Genomic DNA, 19193 nt, shown 5'->3' on the forward strand with positions numbered 1-19193 from the left:
GTTAAAAACTTCCTAGCCTTTGTTTTCTTTCCCTTTTTTTTTTTTTTTTTTTTTTTGCCAAATTTTAATGACATTCATTTTATAACCTACAATAATACTTACTAGATAAAAGCTAGTGCGATGCACGGTTTTTTCATCTAAGGTTTTTAATTATTTGATTTATTGTACTTAATAATTTCAAACAAAATAACAAAAGTTAAATTTTTTTTTTTAACTATAATTTCTTCAGTGAGTAGATGATTTGCTGCTCTTCTAGTTAGAGAAGGACTTAGACCTACCGTTAATATTACAACATTATTCATTATAATTGAATTTATTAAATATAAATAAATTATAAGTATGATATTTCATTTGTTACCTAAAATCTTTAATGTGAAAAGATAAATTTTTAATTTTTTAAATAATTTAAATCCTAAATCATTATTCATTGTTTATGTTAGCAAAAATAAAATTGATATAAATTAAATCTTTACATTTATATAAAGTAAATTTAAATAATTTAAATCCTAAATCATTATTCATTGTTTATGTTAGCAAAAATAAAATTGATATAAATTAAATCATTACATTTATGTAAAGTAAATCAATATATTTACTAATAAATGAAAAATTGTTGCGAAATTGATCAAAAAATTGTAATTGTATAAAATCAAATCTATGCATTGGAATTTTTTCTCATCTCCAATAATAACGAAAGCCATCCATATAATAAGTATACACCATCAAATCGTGTGCCATTTGCCTTAGCTTCTTCTTACAATTTTTAAAATTAATTTGAAATAGTTGCATTAAATATATGTATAAAAGCCAAAAAATTAACTTGAATAGTTGCATCAAATCGAGTACTTTACAAATTAATTTCAACCACATATGCTTGACAATGCTCAACATAAAATTTCTTAGTAACTAAACTAAGCTAGTCAACAATTAGCTAGCTTCCACATTGTTATATTTTGTTTACAATGTCGTGGAGAATATACATCCATTACATTTTTAATCAAAAGTAGTATGATATGAATTGCATCAATGAGATCAAGACCACTAATTGTAATTAAAATGCGGTCCATCCCTGTGTTTATTCATGCATGGAACTTTTATAAAATCATTATAATGACAAAAATCAACGCATTGGATTGGAACGATTGAAAAGTATCTAAAGAAGTAAACTTTTCCTTCAATCGATTTTGGATGAAAGTGTTGAACAAAGCTGGTGTTAATTGAGACATGAACGTAATCACCCTATAATTAAAAATAAGAAATTAAGTTATTTTAATAACTTGATTAAGCCACTTAAATTACAAATTTTATTTTATTTTTAATAAAATTAATTAATAAAAAACTAAAGATGTTTATAAAAAAATATAATAAATGTAAATTAAATAATTTATTAAAAAAAAAAATACCTCCTCTTCCATTAGGACCATATCCAAACTTTTAAGCTATGTTGTTTACAGAAATTTAGTATGTCAAATAGGTGAGAAACTTGTACTTTGATTTTCCAATCATTTTTGCTCGAATTTAATTCTCTAATTAAATTAGATCTGCATGTAAAAACAAAATACAGTAAGCAAAACATAAACAAATAATCGTTAAGTATCCCAAATAAATACAATGTAAGTACTAATTACAAATATAAATTTAAACATAGGATTGTAAAAATTACCCGGACATTAATGACCTAAAACTAACACAAAATTACTAACACAAATTCGCTAGATGGAGTTTTGTATTGATACAAATTTTGTTGGTGTCGTATGATGCGTTAGATGTGCATGTAAAAACAAAATTTAGTAAATAAAACATAAACCTATAATCGTTAAGTATCCCAAATTAACACAATGTAAGTAATAATTACAAATACAAATTTAAACATAGGATTTTAGAAATTAAGCTAAAAACTACCCGACCATTGATGACCAAAAACTAACACAAAATTCAATTGATGGGGTTTTGTATTGATACGAAATTTTGTTTGTGTCGTATGATGTGTCCATTTATAATGGTAGGTATCACAAATTTTGATTTAATTATAATTAACGAACAATTTTTATTTCTTATCATAAATACTATTAAAAATTATCTTATAATGGTAGGTACAAACTTTATTATAATTGTTTATCATTTGAATATTTTTTATTTATTTTATTGGGTTATCATGAAGTCATATTCTCATTCCATGTATATCTACATGTACTCATAAATTATCATATTATAGTTACGTATTTTTCTATTTGAATCCACCATATTTCTCCACCATATCATAAATTAAAAAAATTAATATTTGAACCCACCATATTTCTCCACCAAGTTTAGTTACGTGAAGATAATTTTCACCATATCATAAATTTAAAAAAAAAAAAATTAATATTTAAACCCACCATATTTCACCACCAAGTACAGTTACGTGGAGATAATTTTTGAAGAGTAGGATATTTTCATAATTTGAACCCAATCAAATATCTTTTTGGAGATTTATCTTTTCCTATATTTTTTTGTATTTCTTATACTCGTAGTATTGATTTAATGAATTTATCTTTTCCTATATTTTTACTTTATTTATTTCCATTAAAATAATTTAATTCTTAGATTATAATCTACATGGCATTAAAATTTTAGATATATCAAATATAATTCGTTACTTTTATCTAGATGGCAATATAATTTTTTAATTCAAAAATAAAATAAATTTTTTTTCTTATTGGTCGAAATAATTATATTTCTTACATGGCTCTCCGAATGCTCTCCAAAAACGCCTACTTTATTTATATATATATTAGATTTGATTTCCATTTGACAACGTATTTAATCCAATTATACTCAATTATTTTTTTTTACATATATTCTACTGTATATAATAGGAAACTTTTAATTACAAAAATACTAACATAGATTAAAAATAAGGTATTGTAATATATTGTAATATCAATCAATCAATCAATCATCAATAACTTTATACTAAAGGCGAAACCTGAAATGACACTTGTCATTTTCTATTAAATTTATGACATCCATTTTATAACCTACAATAATACTTATTTTCATTTTGACAACATATTTAATCCAATTATACTCAATTAATTTATTTTACATATATTCTACTGTATATACTAGGAAACTTTTAATTACAAAAATACTAACATATATTTTAAGAAAAAAGGGTATTTTAATATCAATCAATCAATCATCAATAACTTTATACTAAAGGCAAAACCAGAAATGACACTTGTCATTTCCTGGTTAAAAATTTTCCCTCCTTTGTTTTCTTTCTTTTTATTTATTTATTTATTTTTTTGCTAGATTTTAATGACATCCTTTTTATAACCTATAATAATACTTATTTCCATTTTGACAACGTATTTAATCCAATTATACTCAATTAATTATTTTTACATATATTCTACTGTATATACTAGGAAATTTTTAGTTACAAAAATACTAACTTAGATTAAAAATAAAGTATTGTAATATATTATTATCCAAGATTATTATAATATTATCAAATTTTTTTCTCCAACTTTTATTATTTGACAATAAAATTTATTTTAAATAAAAAAGAAAAATCACTTAAAATTAGATATAACTTTTATAAGAACAACCGAACAAAATTATATATTGGAAAATTCAATCTAATTACTATAAACATTTATGTGATTATTAAAAAAAATTAAAAACCCATACTACTCACTAAAAAATGTATTTAAAAAAGTTGATTACGGAATACTAATTATCTTAAAGTAAAATAAATTCAACTAAATTTTCATATAATACCGATCAAAGTGTGTCAACAAAATATAAGGGCAAATGTATATGAGTTTGTATATGGGAACTAACCTAAGCTAATATTTTCATTCATTTATACAAAACCTTAAAACTTCTTATTTCTATTACTATTTTATACAATCCAATTCAATAACATGTACGTATTTGGTATTAGTATAAGTTAAAATTCAAGTTATTTTGTTATAAATATTATTTTTGGATAAATTATTGTTGAATTAATACCATTATTTATAATTTATTTGTTGTAAACTGTAATTATGATCGTGCATGACACGGGACTTACCTAGTTACCACAAATTCCAACCCTTTGTTTCACTAATTCTACCAAATATGTGTCACTTCTCACCTAGTTGACGTATTTGATAATATGTGTTAGTATTATGATCCATAATACTCGTACTTTTTTTTATAAGAATTAAGTTTAGTAAAAATAAAATAATGTAGTTTCAATTAGTAAATATCAATAAACTTCAAAAAAAGAAACATAATATTTAATCAATTAACAAAATTTAAATTTCTAAAAATAATTTTAATTCAGCGATAATAATTCAATGTAAATAAAAATAATTTAAATTAAACAATAATATTTTAAGTTTGGTAAAACATAAGGCCAAGAGAGTAGGCTAGAATTTCTATGTTTATAAATTGCTAAAAATAAATGGTATATAAATCCCTTAAGATTTGGAATCAATTAATTAACTAGCCAAATAATCAATCCTTTCTCTAATTTTTGAAAATCACACTTTTCATACTTGTATAATAATAATATAATGTGAAAGTATAAATTTGATATTTCATAGTATTTGGAAATTAGAGGATTTTATATATTTATACAAGATCTTAACAAGAAATCTCTCCCAAAAAAAATCTCCACTAGGAAAAAAATACTTCATTTTTTTTGACAATTACGTGGCAAATAACGATTGGACAAACCTCGTCATATTTTATCACAATTATTAATTAAATACGAAGTACATCCATAATCCTATACGTAGAAATACATTAAAGCCGTAGATAATTCTTAAAACAAAAAAAAAAATCTCCACGAATCACCACCCAATCAAAACATGCCATGTCAAAACTCTGACCTCTAAGAAACCAAGTTACACGCAAAAAAATGCAAAATAAATAAATAAATAATAAATAATAATAATAAAAAAAAACTTTCTCTCTCAACAGAGAGTTTACACGTGATTCTTACATTTTTGTCCTACTTTCTCTCTCCTCCACTTCTATTTCTCTCTCTTGTTATAAACCTGCAAAAAATACTTGCACTGAACTCACACAACTTAGAAAGAGTTTTTTTGAGGAGAGAGAAAATTTTGGGGGAAAAAATGGCGATTTCTAAGGTTTCATTCCTCCTTGTTTCTCTCTTAGCTTTGTTCGCTTCGATCTCTGCTTCTGAGTCTACCGATTCATCTGCATCGTCTGATGCTAAGGAGTTTGTTCTTACTCTCGATCACACTAATTTCTCTGAAACTGTCGCTAAACATGATTTCATTGTCGTTGAATTCTACGCTCCATGGTATGATTTTTGTTGATTGTTTTTGATGATTTGTTATTATTTTATGATTTGCGATTTGTTGATTATTGTTGTGTGGATTTTGGAAGTGATTGAATTTTCGTTTTTTCTGTGATTTGATTGTTTTTTGTGAGGAATTTGGAGAAAATTGCTTGATCGGATAGTGATTGGCTGATTGTGAGTGTTAATTATTGGAAGGTTTAATCATCAGTGAGTGCATTGATATCTGTTATAAATAATTGTTTTAGGATTTTTTGAATTTGATGGGTAAATTTTCTGAATGTTAGATCTATATTGTGTTATTTTGAAGGTGGCATTATTATTTTGTCTGATGAATTTGGTTCTACTTTTAATCGGTAAAGATTGGTGTTGATCTAGTTATTATTGGTAAAAAAACAAAATAGGACTACAATTTTAGTTTTGGAAATTTAGGCGAAGAAAGCAAGGTCAAAGTTGCATATGAAGTGTTAAAAGTTGAATTTTGTGGATTTATTTTTAAAGGTTTATGAAATAGTAAAAAGTCAAGTTTAAGAAGTTGACTGGATTGCTAAGATTTTGATGCAATATAACTGTTTTCCTGTTTGGAGTCATATGATCTGTTTCATTAATTATAATAAAATGGAACTTTTTGTTTGCAAGACATTACTTGTGTCGTGGAATTAAGGGAATGTATCTGCAATTACACCTTCCGGCTTTTAGTTTATCCATTTCTCATCATTCGCATTTCCTAATTTGGTACAACTTGAATGGCTGATTACGTTTTTCGTTTAGTTACGCAACTAGTTGAGAATGTCATGTGATGCTAATTCGATCATTGATTTCTACCCTACAGGTGTGGACACTGTAAGAGTCTAGCTCCCGAGGTAATTGTGGTTCCTTGTTTTGATTTTAACAATCTTAGTTGCAATGCATGATTAAACAATGTCGCTGTTTGTGGTTCCATTAGCTAACTTGTTATGATTTTTTTGATCAAACTTGTAGTATGAGAAAGCTGCATCCTTGTTGAGCAGTCACGACCCTCCAATTGTTTTGGCAAAGGTTGATGCCAATGAGGACTCAAACAAGGAACTTGCTTCTGAATATGATGTTAAGGGTTACCCTACACTGAAGATTGTGAGGAATGGTGGGAAATACATTCAGGAGTACAAGGGTCCAAGGGAAGCTGAAGGAATTGTTGAGTATTTGAAAAAGCAAAGCGGTCCTGCATCTGTTGAGATTAAATCTGCTGATGATGCTACCACTCTCATTGGGGATCAAAAAGTTGTTATTGTGAGTTGTAGTTCTTCCCCTTATATTCTCATTTCTGTTTTTGTTTTTTGTGTTTAGCTATTCATATATTTCGTCGACTTCAGGTTGGGATATTCCCAGAACTCTCTGGTGAGGAGTACACTAGCTTCCAAGCCTTGGCTGAGAAGTTGCGCTCAGACTACGAGTTTGGTCACACTACTGATGCGAAGCTCCTACCAAGGGGTGAGTCATCTGTGAAGAAGCCCACCCTTAGGTTGTTCAAGCCTTTTGACGAGCTTGTGGTTGACTCTCAGGTATAGCAAGTTACTCATTTCAAATTTCTTGCAACATAGCAGTTTCTTACGGTAATTCCGTGTGCTAATGAAACCTTGTGATAATATGTAGGATTTTAATGCGGAAGCTCTGGAGAAGTTTGTTGAAGAATCCAGTACTCCTACTGTGACTATCTTCAGCAAGGACCCAGCACACCATCCCTATGTTATTAAGTTTTTTAACTCTCCCAATGCCAAGGTATATGTTTTGTTTCTTCTGTACAAACTTGATGGAATTGTCCATGAATGGTTTTGTAATGAATCATCACATGTTTGGTCATAACTAATTTTTCTGATGGACGTGAGCATTTTAAGTATCACATAGAACATTGATTCTGATATGCACATGTGGAGTGTGCAATTTCGCGTAATTATCTTATTGCTTTCAAACACCAGCAATTTGGCTAACAGCAGAAAATTTTGTTAAGAAACCCTTTTTTGTCCATGATTACATTTTGTATTTTGAAGTTAAAAGTACCTAAGTATCCACCAAGTTGGATCTTTATCTGCGCTGTGAGGCACTGCCTCCCCTGTTTGGATTTGATGCTTATGAATTGTATGTCTGGATTTTCTATTGCTTTTATTTATAATTCTCGTCTTAATCTGTGTGGAGATGTCATGTTATTGAGGTTTATTATTAGTTGTAGTCATTGTAGTGTCAGAATCGTCATTTAAATGTTTACTTAATGACTTTCTAGTTTTGCTTCTGTATGATATCTTTAACAGAACTGTAGTCTAAACCGGGGGTATCTTTTTCATCGCCACCCGTGACCTCATGGGGCAGTGCCACAAGTGAACTTGATTTGTGCACACTTCTAGCGGACTAAATGTTTATTATGTTGAATTTTTGACTAATTTTTCTGCTGTGCCAACTGTTATCCTGTTATTTCCGTCACTTCACCTTTTGTAGATCTCTCCTCATTGTTTTATGGCTTACAAAGGTTGTTTTGAATTGGATCAGGCCTTGTTGTTCATGAACTTCAGCATTGATTTTGATTCATACAAGTCAAAATATGAACAAGTTGCCAAAGAATACAAATCAAAGGGTATTAGCTTTTTGTTGGGGGACCTTGATGCCAGTTCTGGAGCACTCCAGGTAAATTCAAATTTCTGTATTTTCTTGCTAATTTTGTGCTGTCATTGTCATTGACACTATGAATTAACTGGTATCATTTCTTTTTTTCAGTATTTTGGACTTAAAGAGGATCAAGTACCTCTCATTATTGTCCAGACCAACGATGGAAAGAAATACGTTAAAGATAAAGTGGAGGCTGATCAAATTGCATCATGGATCCAGGATTACAGTGTAATTTATTTTCTATTAGCATTTTCAGTTTTTTTGGCTCTAGTTGAGGTTTTGCTAGTAAAAGTTATTTATGCGTGAATAAGTGCATAACTGGACAATGATGTGATATTGCAGGAAGGCAAGGTGGCCGCACACAGGAAGTCAGAACCCATCCCTGAAAGCAATGATGAACCTGTGAAGGTGGTTGTTGCAGACACCCTTCAGGATATAGTTTTCAACTCCGGCAAAAATGGTAAGGATGTTTGTGTGCCCTATTGTGTTTCCTTATTGAGGCCCATGTTTATTTTTACATGTATTTATCATTTTTAATTACTACAGTTTTTTTGGAGTTTTACGCACCCTGGTGTGGACATTGCCAAAAGTTGGCTCCGATCTTGGATGAAGTTGCCGTTTCCTTTGAAAATGATAAAGATATCGTCATTGCCAAGCTTGTAAGAATATCTCCTTGTCACTTGAAGAACTTTCCCTGTTCTGTTTTTAGGAAAACTTCTTTCTGCTCTAAACTTTATTCAATCTTTATTAAGTTATGTCTGCTGTTTTGAATGTGTAATTTGCGTATACATTCTAATTACAAGACCTGTTAACATCAAATATTTTCTACCAGATGATGGCTTGTCATCATTTTCTAGTTTGACATGAGCCGTTTTTGTGCCTCCTAAGCGTTTGATAGTAACTTGAATAATATTTACAATAAATCTACTTTGTATTTGGCAAGTGTTGTCATATTTACGAGTCTTAGAGAACATCTTAGATTGGTTAAAGCTAATTTGAGCTTGATGAATGCAGGATGCTACTGCAAATGATCTCCCAGATGACACTTTTGATGTCAAAGGTTACCCAACTTTGTATTTTAGAACAGCAAGCGGGAATGTTCTATCATATGATGGAGACAGGACCAAGGAAGAAATCATTGATTTTATTCAAAAGAACAGGGACCCAGCTGCTAAGCAATCTTCTATTGAGGAAACTTCATCTGAGCAAACTTCATCTAAGGACGAGTTGTAATTTAGGTAAAATTTTTACTCTGTCTCATTTTGATTTCAATAAATGGTGGGAAAAGTTTACAAATGAATGCAGACTAGTTATGCTATCAACTTGCACCATATTCAAAGATTATCGCCTTTTTAATTTATCAAGGCTAGAAATTTTGTGTGCTACTCTAAATATTGATTTAATTGGAATGTTTTCATATGTTTAGTAGTTGAAACTCATTTTGGCAAATTATAATGTGGAATGAGCTTTTTAACCTCCAAAATCAAATTATTTTACGTCAGTACTCCTTGAAAGTTTTGAGGTTAATTTTGCATCAGAATGATTTTTGTAGATACATGTAACCATATGCATTTTTATGGACATGGTAAACTGCCAGATACTAAGAAGCTTTGGTTTTTCCTTTCTACAGGAAAAAGGATTAAGATGGTGGAATTCATGGACAGGAACTTAATTTATACCACAGAACGTTCATCGATTAGCTATATGTTAGATTCGCGACATAAGCTAGCGTGGTGGTCTGCCCCGGCTTTTGCCATCTTCCTGATTATCCTTATCGTTCTCGTTACTTTGTATCATGCACTCTCTTTCTCTCTCTCTCTTTTCTGTAATAAATTTAAGGCCTTGCTTTGTGGCTTTTTAGATCTGACGATTTTGGAGGTAGTTTAATTAGTCAAGGTGTATCGTCGAGATCTGAAGTTGCCATGGATTTTTGATAGGAAGTATGTTTATGTTAGTTAACTTCATTTTGCTGGCCCATTCTCACTCTGAGAGTTCTCGATCTTAAGTCACTTATTTCATGTACTGCTAAAAATTCTAGCCTTGCTTTTAACAAGTCTAATTGTGGATTTTCAATATCTCATGGCTTGTTGAAGGAACAATAGAATGTCGATGCTCTCTTTCTCTCCTCTTTCAGTAGAGGAATATTAGCTCAAGTGTTCGATCCCTTATCCTTTTTTTTTTCCCCCCAATATAACCAAGAACAATTGTGGAATGAACTTGAGGTGATGTGTTCCCAACACCCAAGAACCAATGTAGAATTTACAGTACTATTTAGAAAATTGTAAAAGAGCTATTCATAAACGATTCTTACTCACAAATCACAATGCCTAATCAAACCATTCAGCATATAAATGGGTTTGGATTAAAAGACTGACCTGTATAATCGACTTCAAAATTAACACCAGCTTGAAATCAGCTTATAGTACAAATGTACAATGGAATATAATGAGACATGGCCTGAAACTGATCAACTGAGTAGAAAGTTTTGAGTTCCTTGAAGTCCTTTGACTCCTTGCGACGATTTTCCTCGCTATCCTTTTCTCGACTTATTGTCTTGTGTCCACTTTACACTCAAGTGTACCATTTATCTAATACCTCGTATATATTCACTTTTTCGCTTATTAGTTCGCAAATGAATTTTCCAAATTCACAAAAATGGCCAATGACTCAAAGAGTATATGTTTTTGGTGGACATGACTCAAGAGTATATACATGTATGATGGAAATTGTCCCTGAATTGAAATTTTGAACTAAATCTTTGATAGAACATTTTGCCATGAGTCTGATACATAATGGTTAATTGTTTACATCAAAAGAATATATCACTTGTTATCTAATGTATTTGATGTAAATTTTGATGGATTTAAGCTTAAAAATAAAATGTTGGCATTAAGGTTGAGATTATTATTGATGATCAAGATTTCCCTCAAGCCTATCTATGCCAGTAGACCTGTAGTATTGATCTTAATATCCTTTAAACAATACGGAGTAATAAAAAATGCGTAGAGAAGTCTTTCTATAAAATGTACCATTACTAAAGATCCATCAATACATGTAAATCAGAATTTCTTAGAAACATACACCACATTGCTTGAATTCTTATCAGCGTGATTCTAACACTCCAAACTACTTAACAAGCTACAACAAAAAGACAATTTCTTGAGGTCCAAGGCTCATACAAGCATATATTTGATTTGAGGGAAAAAAAAATCATCTAACTTTAATTTGTGCACTTGTACCAAAGGGATTTATGACTCGACTTTAAGGAAATCTAGCCAATGAAACCTCCTAAGCCATACTCATGCTACTGTAAGTCTGTAACTGATCTCGCTATTCAATTCATATCGTCAAGTATAAGATTGCTTATCAAAAAAGAGGGTAAGAAGATTTGAAATCGTCTACTAGTATAAAAATAAAGTTTTCGTTTGGTTCTTCTATCAAACTGGCTAATAGGGTGCAACATTTCTTTAACTTCATAAACTCTGCCTAAATTAAGATGGATTTATTCACATTACAAGTTCATCTTGGATATTTCAACAAATTTCTCTATTTCATAGCTAATTTTATTGGTTTCATCTTCATTGGAATTGCTGGTGTAATCTTCACGATGATCAGCAATAATTTTTATAATTTCTTCCTTGGAAATTTTATTGTCATTTGCTGCTAAAAAGTTGCTCTTTTTATTATTTTCTTCACTTTCAGAACTTGTACTTGGTGTAGCTTTGAAGACACGAGGTTGCAACTTCTTCAAATCCGATAATCTTACTGGTTTTAGCAAGAATTCCTCTGCTCCTTCTTCTAGACACCTATTCAAAGTTCATTGCAACAATTTTTATTATTACGGAGTACTTTGCTTGTACATGTAACATATAGACAAATGGTCTCTATTTCGCAAAACTAGTTAAATGCGAAGTAGTTGAAAATTAAGAAGTTGCACAATGTCGATGATGTATGATATAAGTAATTATAAAAAATATCCTATTTGAAGTTTATAAGTTTCATATATAGGAATACTTGATTGAGTAACAAGAATCTTTCTATACAAGTATTTATTTATTTTATTTTATTAATTTAACTAAATTGAACTAATTTCTACCTACTTTATTATACGCAGAAGAGATTAAAAAGAAAAAACCTAACTCTCACGGAGTCTAATTAAACCATATTAGGCCCTATTTCGAGTTTTATTTTATATTAATTTAGCTGATTTTTACTAATTACAATCAATTACGGAGTACTTTATGTACTAATTAAAATTATTTCTGATTAAATATTCATGATTATGAAGCTAAGTGGGCCCTTATTCATTAATCAATAACTAAGAGTAAGTGAATTATTTGTATTTTTTTTTATCCAAATTGAATTATTTGTATAGTGGACAAGATTTTCTTACAAATTCGGATCATATGGTGCCCTTATACTACGGGGGATATATTAATCACTACCCATGTGGATGGGAATCTTTTGCTAATTTTTATTTTTAAATATTGACACATCTTTATAAATCAAATATAATTATACCTTTCTAATCTTTTCCTAGTAATCCTCTAGATTTTGTTACAATTTTTTATAGCCACTATGATTATCAATAATGAAATGTTCAAATGTACATTGTTTAGAAAGATAACTAAAAGTATTAAACTAACGAACTTTGAAAAACGAAAATTTTTAACCAGATTGTTTCCTTGATATAGACGAAAAAAGATTAATTAAACAAAATTAAGTCATTAGGCTATTTTTAGTAAAAGAAAAGTCATAATGAAATACTACTAAGGACTCCATGTAAAACGAATACTAATTGTAGCAATCAAATAAGCAATCACCTAGATACTAAGAAAAGTCTAAATCACAAGAGTAGTACTATAAAGATATCTTTAATTTTTATATACTCTATAATGCTATTAAATATAAAATTCCTGGTAAAACATCATTTTCGAGTGAATCCTTGATATCTAATTACATATATCTAATTCGTATTATATTTGGTCAACTCGGATATCATATCATATTACTAATAAATAAAGTCGGTCTCGCGGGCAGGCCACGAGACAACGACACTTGACATTCCAGTTTTTCGCCAAGTGTGGAGCCACGTAGTCGACAAATAGGTTTTATTGTGGTAGATATAATGCTAAGTAAGCGATTGAATTTTGGATAAATTTTTTAAGATAGAATTGTTGTGTAGAGTTTTATTATCGATATACTTCTAACATTTCATATATACAAAATTAATCATAAATTTTAGTATCCTATAACTCAGTTCTATTTCCATCATAAAATTCGTTTTAAAAAGTTCTTTAAAATAAGATCCATTTATAATATATTTATTTTATAAAATTAATAGAGAATTAGTAAAAATTTAATCCGTAAAAATAATTTTAGTTTGGTAAAAATACTTTCGGTTCAGTAAAATAATTTAAGTTCAATAAAAATAATTTCAATTCAATAATGACATAGATATCTTATTTTATACTATTTGAATAATCCCTTTTGATAAATTAAATATCATATAACTAATATATAAAGCTAAACTTTTAGCCAGGCCACAAAATAACGACACCTGGCATTTTAACTTTTCGCCAAATGTCACGCCACGTAGACAGCAATTAATTATTCGTATGACACATAGGATGAAAATGTTGGATAGATTTAGATATATTTTGTAAGATAAAAAAGTTAGTTTAGAGTTTTATTTTTAATAAAATTTGGATATATTTTAGGATAAAATTACCGATTTAGAGTTTTATTTTCGATAAAATACCAATATTTTATATGTACAAATAAAATTATAATCCTATTTAAAAAATTAATTATAATTTTCAATAATTATTATCTTAATAATTTATTATTTTTGTATCATAATATTTGTGTTAAAGAGTATTTCAAAAAAAAAAAAATCCATTTATGATATACTTTAAAAATTATAAGCCACAACTTTATGATCGGTAGTAATATATTTTTACTTAACAAACTAAGTGTTTCGAATAAAGTCTAGGATTACTCAAATTCTTAAATGTCAATGGAACTGTAAAATTAAATTACCCATCCGATTATGAACATTTAAAGCAACTAATGTTTCAAACGTGGATAGAGTTAGACATTAGTAATAATGCCTTTGAAATTATAATTATTTTATAAGTAGCTAATTAATGTAAGGATTTTTAAAACATAAGGATATAAATTGTGGAGGGAACCCGGGGCATTGCCCGGAGGTACGTACTAGTTAAGAATAATTGTGCTTCTACGTTTTTTTGTTTTTTAATATCAAATGCAACTTTTAAAAGGGATTTTTGTAACATAATTAAATATACAATGGTCGGTAAAGATTGTAATGAAATACACATTGTATAGTATCGTACTACTATTATGACTATCTTAAAGGATCTCATTCTTAAGAGTTATACCTTAAATTCGAAAATTGATTTTGGCACACCCTTAATTGATTTTGGCACACCCCTATGTGAGAAGAGCATAGAAAACTGTACTCTCACATAAGAGTATGCCAAAATCAATTTTGGTGTGCCAAAATCATTTCCCTTAAATTCTTTTTCAAAACAAATTGTGTTATTTACAATCACGTACAACAATAATGTAGACCATACTTAATTCCGAAATCTCGGGTACCCTTTTAAGGCTTCATATCACATACTTACATACTTATATCATTACATTGAAATTTTAAAAGTTGTAATTAGGTAGATTCACCCAAAAAAAAAAAGTAAATCTAATGAAGTGAATAAAATAATATACTTTATGAGATTAATATACAAATAAATGGGAACAAGGTTGGGCCATTAGATAATAATCAAAGATCCTACAGCTCACACGAATTGCATCTTTTCAATCAAACCAATAATAATAATGTAACATCACATTTTGACTTAATATTTTCAAGGGGGACAAAATATGCACCAAGATTCTTTAAGATTTTCCCATATCATATAAAGATAACTTGGGATCTCAATTATGTTATTTAGTTAACGTCTAAGTATTATTTTTCAACGCAAAATTATAGAAATTACTTTTAATTTATTTTAGAAAGAAAATATATTTTTCTAAAAAAAGAAAAGAGAATAGTCTATTTTTAGAAAAAGGTGAGAAAAAGACATGAGCTTACATGTGAATTCTTGAAGGAACATTCTCAGAAGACATCACAACCACTGGTACATCTTTCCAGGAGGATTCCTGCCAATTTGAATGAAATTTCCCGGAATTATTAGCCTTTTTTGGTTTTAAAATGATAAAGTACTAATGACAACCAAATTGGTATTGGTGGTTATAAGCCGTGGAAATAAATTTAAGTGTAATTTGATAGTAAAACTAATGTTCATAGTAAGTTAATAACGCTCATCCAAACTTTTTATTTATATACTTACCAACATTTGATATCACTTATCAAATGAGCCGTAATAGTACTAACAAATTAATGGAATTCTATATTTAAATAAATAAATAAATTCTAGATCTTCGTACAAGTTGCTAGGGAAATATGTATTGAGTTTAGAGTAAAACCTTGACTCTTTTTAGTAGATCATAACCAGTTATTCCCGGCATGGAATAGTCTGTCATTATCAAGTTCACTCTTGTTCCTTGTCCCTGCTTAAGAAGTTGAGGATATCATATTAAAACATGCAATTGATTTGACGATTTAGCTAAACATGTTGTAATCTTCGAAAATAATACATTAATCATCTCGGGTTTCAATTCATAAGATAACGAAGCTCCCTCAAATAAGCAGATAAGTAAACATTAAAGTTTTAATTGGATCATACATAAGGTACAAATAATTATATCATGAAAATTATTGATAGCTCGGGTTTTCAGTAAGTCTAGCAACATTACCTTACAATTTCTAACTCGATTTTAGGTTAGATATACAGTCAATTATACCCAAATTACATATATATTCTTTCTTTCGTGACCCAGCCAACTTCGACTTATTTTTCATGTATTAGAAGTTTCGTAAAATGTATACTTATTTTTCATGTATTAGAAGTATTTTAGATTCTTACCCTACCATTGAACTTTTTTCAAACAATTAATAACCATATAGAAGTATATATTTAATCATTTGAGGATATAGCATCTCACTACGTCAAATTGTGTTATTACTACAGTTAGAAACTTGGTAATGAAGTCTTAAGCATATATTATGTCATGACGATACGTGTAATTAGGGAGATATACACAACACAAATTTGCTTAAAACTTTGGTTAACCATAATCTTCATTATTCTAAATTATTTTATTTAATAGCTTTTATAACTATCTTATCATAAACAATGAAATTTACTGTAATAATTCAATGAGGTCTAAAATATGAGAAATAAATTGAGTTAGAACAGCAGTTGACATAGTACCTGAATTTATGAAAGTGTAATTGGTGATAGCTTACAGTTATGTGCGCATATAAATGCACTCAAATTAAATTTGCTACCTTCACAATTCATTAATTTGAAAATAAATACTACAAAGTACTACGTAGTATTATATATTCACCAAAACAAAGCCTAATCAAATCGATCACTAGTTCACTAGTTCAAATTACAGTACTATCAATGTGACTATATATATATATATATATATATATATATATATATATATATATATATATATATATATATATATATATATATATATATATATATATATATATCAATTCCGGCCTAATAGAAATTAATCAAAGGCTACCGACGAGTAACATTTATGATCTCTTGGTTTTAATTTATAATTAGTGAATTAGGTGCATGCATTATTATCACTTTTGAAACCAATTGAAGCTGTTCAGATCTAGCAGTACAAGAAGCTTTTGGTGCCAACTTTCTCTCCTTTTTGAATTCTTTAGAATCAAAATAATATAAAATCACTTAACAGATCTTCGCTTAAAATCAAAAGCAATCCAAATAAACACTTTTGTAAGAAAATATATTCTTGCCCTCTATATTTCAGTCACAAAATAAATAACATGATACTGTATGATATGATATGATACGATATGAGATGAGACTCTGGCTGGCCCTGTGTTCCGCCCTGTATGGCAGCACACACTATGGCCGGCCGTCCCCGTAAAAAGAAAAAAAGAAAAACTATGAGGAAGAGAAAACTCACTTGATGGTGGTGGTGATGAACATTATCAGGTAATGGAAGAGAAGGACAAATCATGGAAACTTCAACATCATCATCATCATTACCATCATCATGATGATCATCAACATGATCATGATGATCATCATCATGAACATGACCATCATCATCAATAACTGGGCTATGACAATTCACTAGGCCCAAATACTCCAAAGCCTTATCCCCAGATTCAACGCAAGTCACTACACATGTAACAAAAAAATCATTCAGAATTTCGAGATGGATAGTTAGAGTAATTCGATATATGAGAACTAATTCTGAACCCCGAACGAAATTATGAGAAAAAAGGATTTGTATACATACCATGGTAGGAAGAGATGGTAAGGAGCTTTTCTAACATTTTACGTTCGATGATACTATCATCAACGGCTAATACATGAAAATGCTCATCTCTAATATGATTATTTTCTTCATTTTTCGGAATTATAATTTGGGTTTGTGCTTCCATTTTTCTTCCGGAGTGATAAAAATTGGAAAGAAAGAACAATATAAAAATATTTGTAGGTAGAGAAATATTGAAATAATATAGAGATCCAAAATATATAATGTTGTAATGAAGAATGAGAATTGTAAAACTCGGGTTTGTCCACTTGTATATATATAGTACAAGAGAAGCAAAAAAAGGAAGGTAAAAAATAAATATATTAAAATTAATTTTAAAATTAGAAAGTACGGAGTATTAAAAAAATTTTAAAAAAAAATAATGAAAAAAAAAAAATGTTTGCCGTAGGTGATACTAAAGGGAGTAAGAGAAAGAGTTGGGGAAGATCTGTGAATAGATTCTGCCGTTCACACGTCGGTACAACTCACTGAGTTTGGTGGGGTCAATTGGGTCCACTTTCATATTGTCTCTCTCATTACCATTTTCTAATTATATGTGTGCATTGGCATGCATTTTTTTTTTTACTTTCTTTTACTGTATACAATAACTTTTGATTAACCTATTAGTAAATGTTTGTATCTTGTTTGGGTAGAGATGACAATGAATTGGATGAATTAGATAGTGTTATTGTGTGAGGTATGACATGATGCAACATAGTATGATTGTAGACTTGTGGTAGGGTTGGGCATGAGGTATGAGAATGGAGGGGTTGTAAGTGTGTGTGTTTGAAGGTGAGAGGGGAAGATGTATGTGTCGAAGTGCGTGGTTGCTGAGGCTGAGACTTGATGTTTGAAAAATTTGTTAATGTTACTTAATTTATTACTCCGTATTAGTCTAATTTTACAAATCAAATTAGAAATCAATAAGGGTTTTTATCGTAATTACTTGTAAAACTTAATCGGATTTGAGGCACTAAATAAAAATCAACATTCTTTGTACAAATAATTAAAAGAACGCTACCTAATAACAACTAGCTAGCTAGTACAAGCTCAACTCGCTAAGTATGTGGGATGGATTGTAGATAACAATGTTAAGAGTATGTAGCTTGTGTTGACACATCAATATAATACAAAATATCACATCTTAAACCCCAATAGAGTGTATCTGTCAAGACTCGATGCGAACATTAAAAAAAGGATGCAAACTAATCTGACATGACATACTGATTGTATATATCATAACAACTTCTAGAATTTTAGAAGTGTAAGGTGCAACAACCATTAGAGTCCTTGACATATCATACCCTTTATAAATCACACGTACATACATACGAACACAAAAAATCTTCGTGGTAAAATATTAGGTCATGTATATATGGTAAAGTTGATATGGGATAGATGAATAAAATATTACACCTTGTAAAAATCGTGAGAATAAGATAATCCAGATTCTAGAGACAATATAAAATAATTAATGTTGATCATTAAGGATCCCAGTGTTGATTTAGGGGAGGATTACGTTGATGACTTATAGTAAAGTATAGATAAAAATCAACAGTAAAAATTGTAAAGAAGATCTTCAAGTCAAAGAAAGATAGTAGTATGGTATCAAAGTGTAATCATGTTACTCGTGCTATATCAACCTTCTTTATCTTTTTTATTTATACTGTTTGTCTAGATTTTCTTCACATGTGCTTTATTTTTACCCTTTCTTCTTTGCAGTAGTATCCGAGCTAATCAACACAAATGCTTTCATGTATCCTATATTATTGCTTCTTACTTATTTTTC

The 19193-nt window shown here is 29.2% G+C and overlaps 2 protein-coding genes across 3 annotated transcripts; one reads left to right on the forward strand and one right to left on the reverse strand.

The window, feature by feature from the left end:
- Positions 1–4987: 4987 nt before the first annotated feature.
- On the forward strand, positions 4988–10014 carry LOC110709767 (protein disulfide-isomerase-like). Its single transcript, XM_021888008.1, has 11 exons — positions 4988–5305; positions 6135–6165; positions 6284–6571; positions 6655–6843; positions 6935–7060; positions 7823–7957; positions 8048–8167; positions 8282–8399; positions 8486–8598; positions 8954–9177; positions 9570–10014. The coding sequence occupies exons 1-10, from the start codon at positions 5115–5117 to the stop codon at positions 9170–9172; spliced, it is 1530 nt and encodes a 509-aa protein (XP_021743700.1). The 5' UTR covers positions 4988–5114; the 3' UTR covers positions 9173–9177; positions 9570–10014.
- A 938-nt stretch (positions 10015–10952) lies between these two features.
- On the reverse strand, positions 10953–17657 carry LOC110709768 (two-component response regulator ORR9-like). Of its 2 annotated transcripts, none has more exons than XM_021888009.1 (5): positions 17387–17657; positions 17048–17265; positions 15452–15538; positions 15057–15124; positions 10953–11745 (listed from the first exon to the last, which is right to left on the reverse strand). In XM_021888009.1, exons 1-5 carry the CDS (start codon positions 17529–17531, stop codon positions 11451–11453), a joined length of 813 nt encoding a protein of 270 aa, XP_021743701.1. In that variant the 5' UTR covers positions 17532–17657; the 3' UTR covers positions 10953–11450. The 2 variants fall into 2 exon arrangements, with proteins under 2 accessions (XP_021743701.1, XP_021743702.1); XM_021888010.1 differs by having other exon boundaries at positions 15452–15535; positions 17387–17655.
- Between the last annotated feature and the right edge of the window lie 1536 nt (positions 17658–19193).

This window comes from Chenopodium quinoa, unplaced genomic scaffold (assembly GCF_001683475.1).
Source record: "Chenopodium quinoa cultivar QQ74 unplaced genomic scaffold, ASM168347v1, whole genome shotgun sequence".
In the NCBI taxonomy this organism is placed as follows: Eukaryota; Viridiplantae; Streptophyta; class Magnoliopsida; order Caryophyllales; family Amaranthaceae; genus Chenopodium; species Chenopodium quinoa.

Excerpts from the sequence above, each read along its gene's own strand:
- LOC110709767 (XM_021888008.1), top strand. The coding sequence starts at position 5,115 with ATGGCGATTTCTAAGGTTTCATTCCTCCTTGTTTCTCTCTTAGCTTTG. Across the intron at positions 6,166-6,283 it reads GTAAGAGTCTAGCTCCCGAG|TATGAGAAAGCTGCATCCTT; the intron begins GTAATTGTGGTT and ends TCAAACTTGTAG. Across the intron at positions 8,400-8,485 it reads TTTCAACTCCGGCAAAAATG|TTTTTTTGGAGTTTTACGCA; the intron begins GTAAGGATGTTT and ends TAATTACTACAG.
- LOC110709768 (XM_021888009.1), bottom strand. The coding sequence starts at position 17,531 with ATGGAAGCACAAACCCAAATTATAATTCCGAAAAATGAAGAAAATAAT. Across the intron at positions 17,266-17,386 it reads TACCATCTCTTCCTACCATG|TGACTTGCGTTGAATCTGGG; the intron begins GTATGTATACAA and ends TTACATGTGTAG. Across the intron at positions 15,539-17,047 it reads TTCATCACCACCACCATCAA|CAGGGACAAGGAACAAGAGT; the intron begins GTGAGTTTTCTC and ends CAACTTCTTAAG.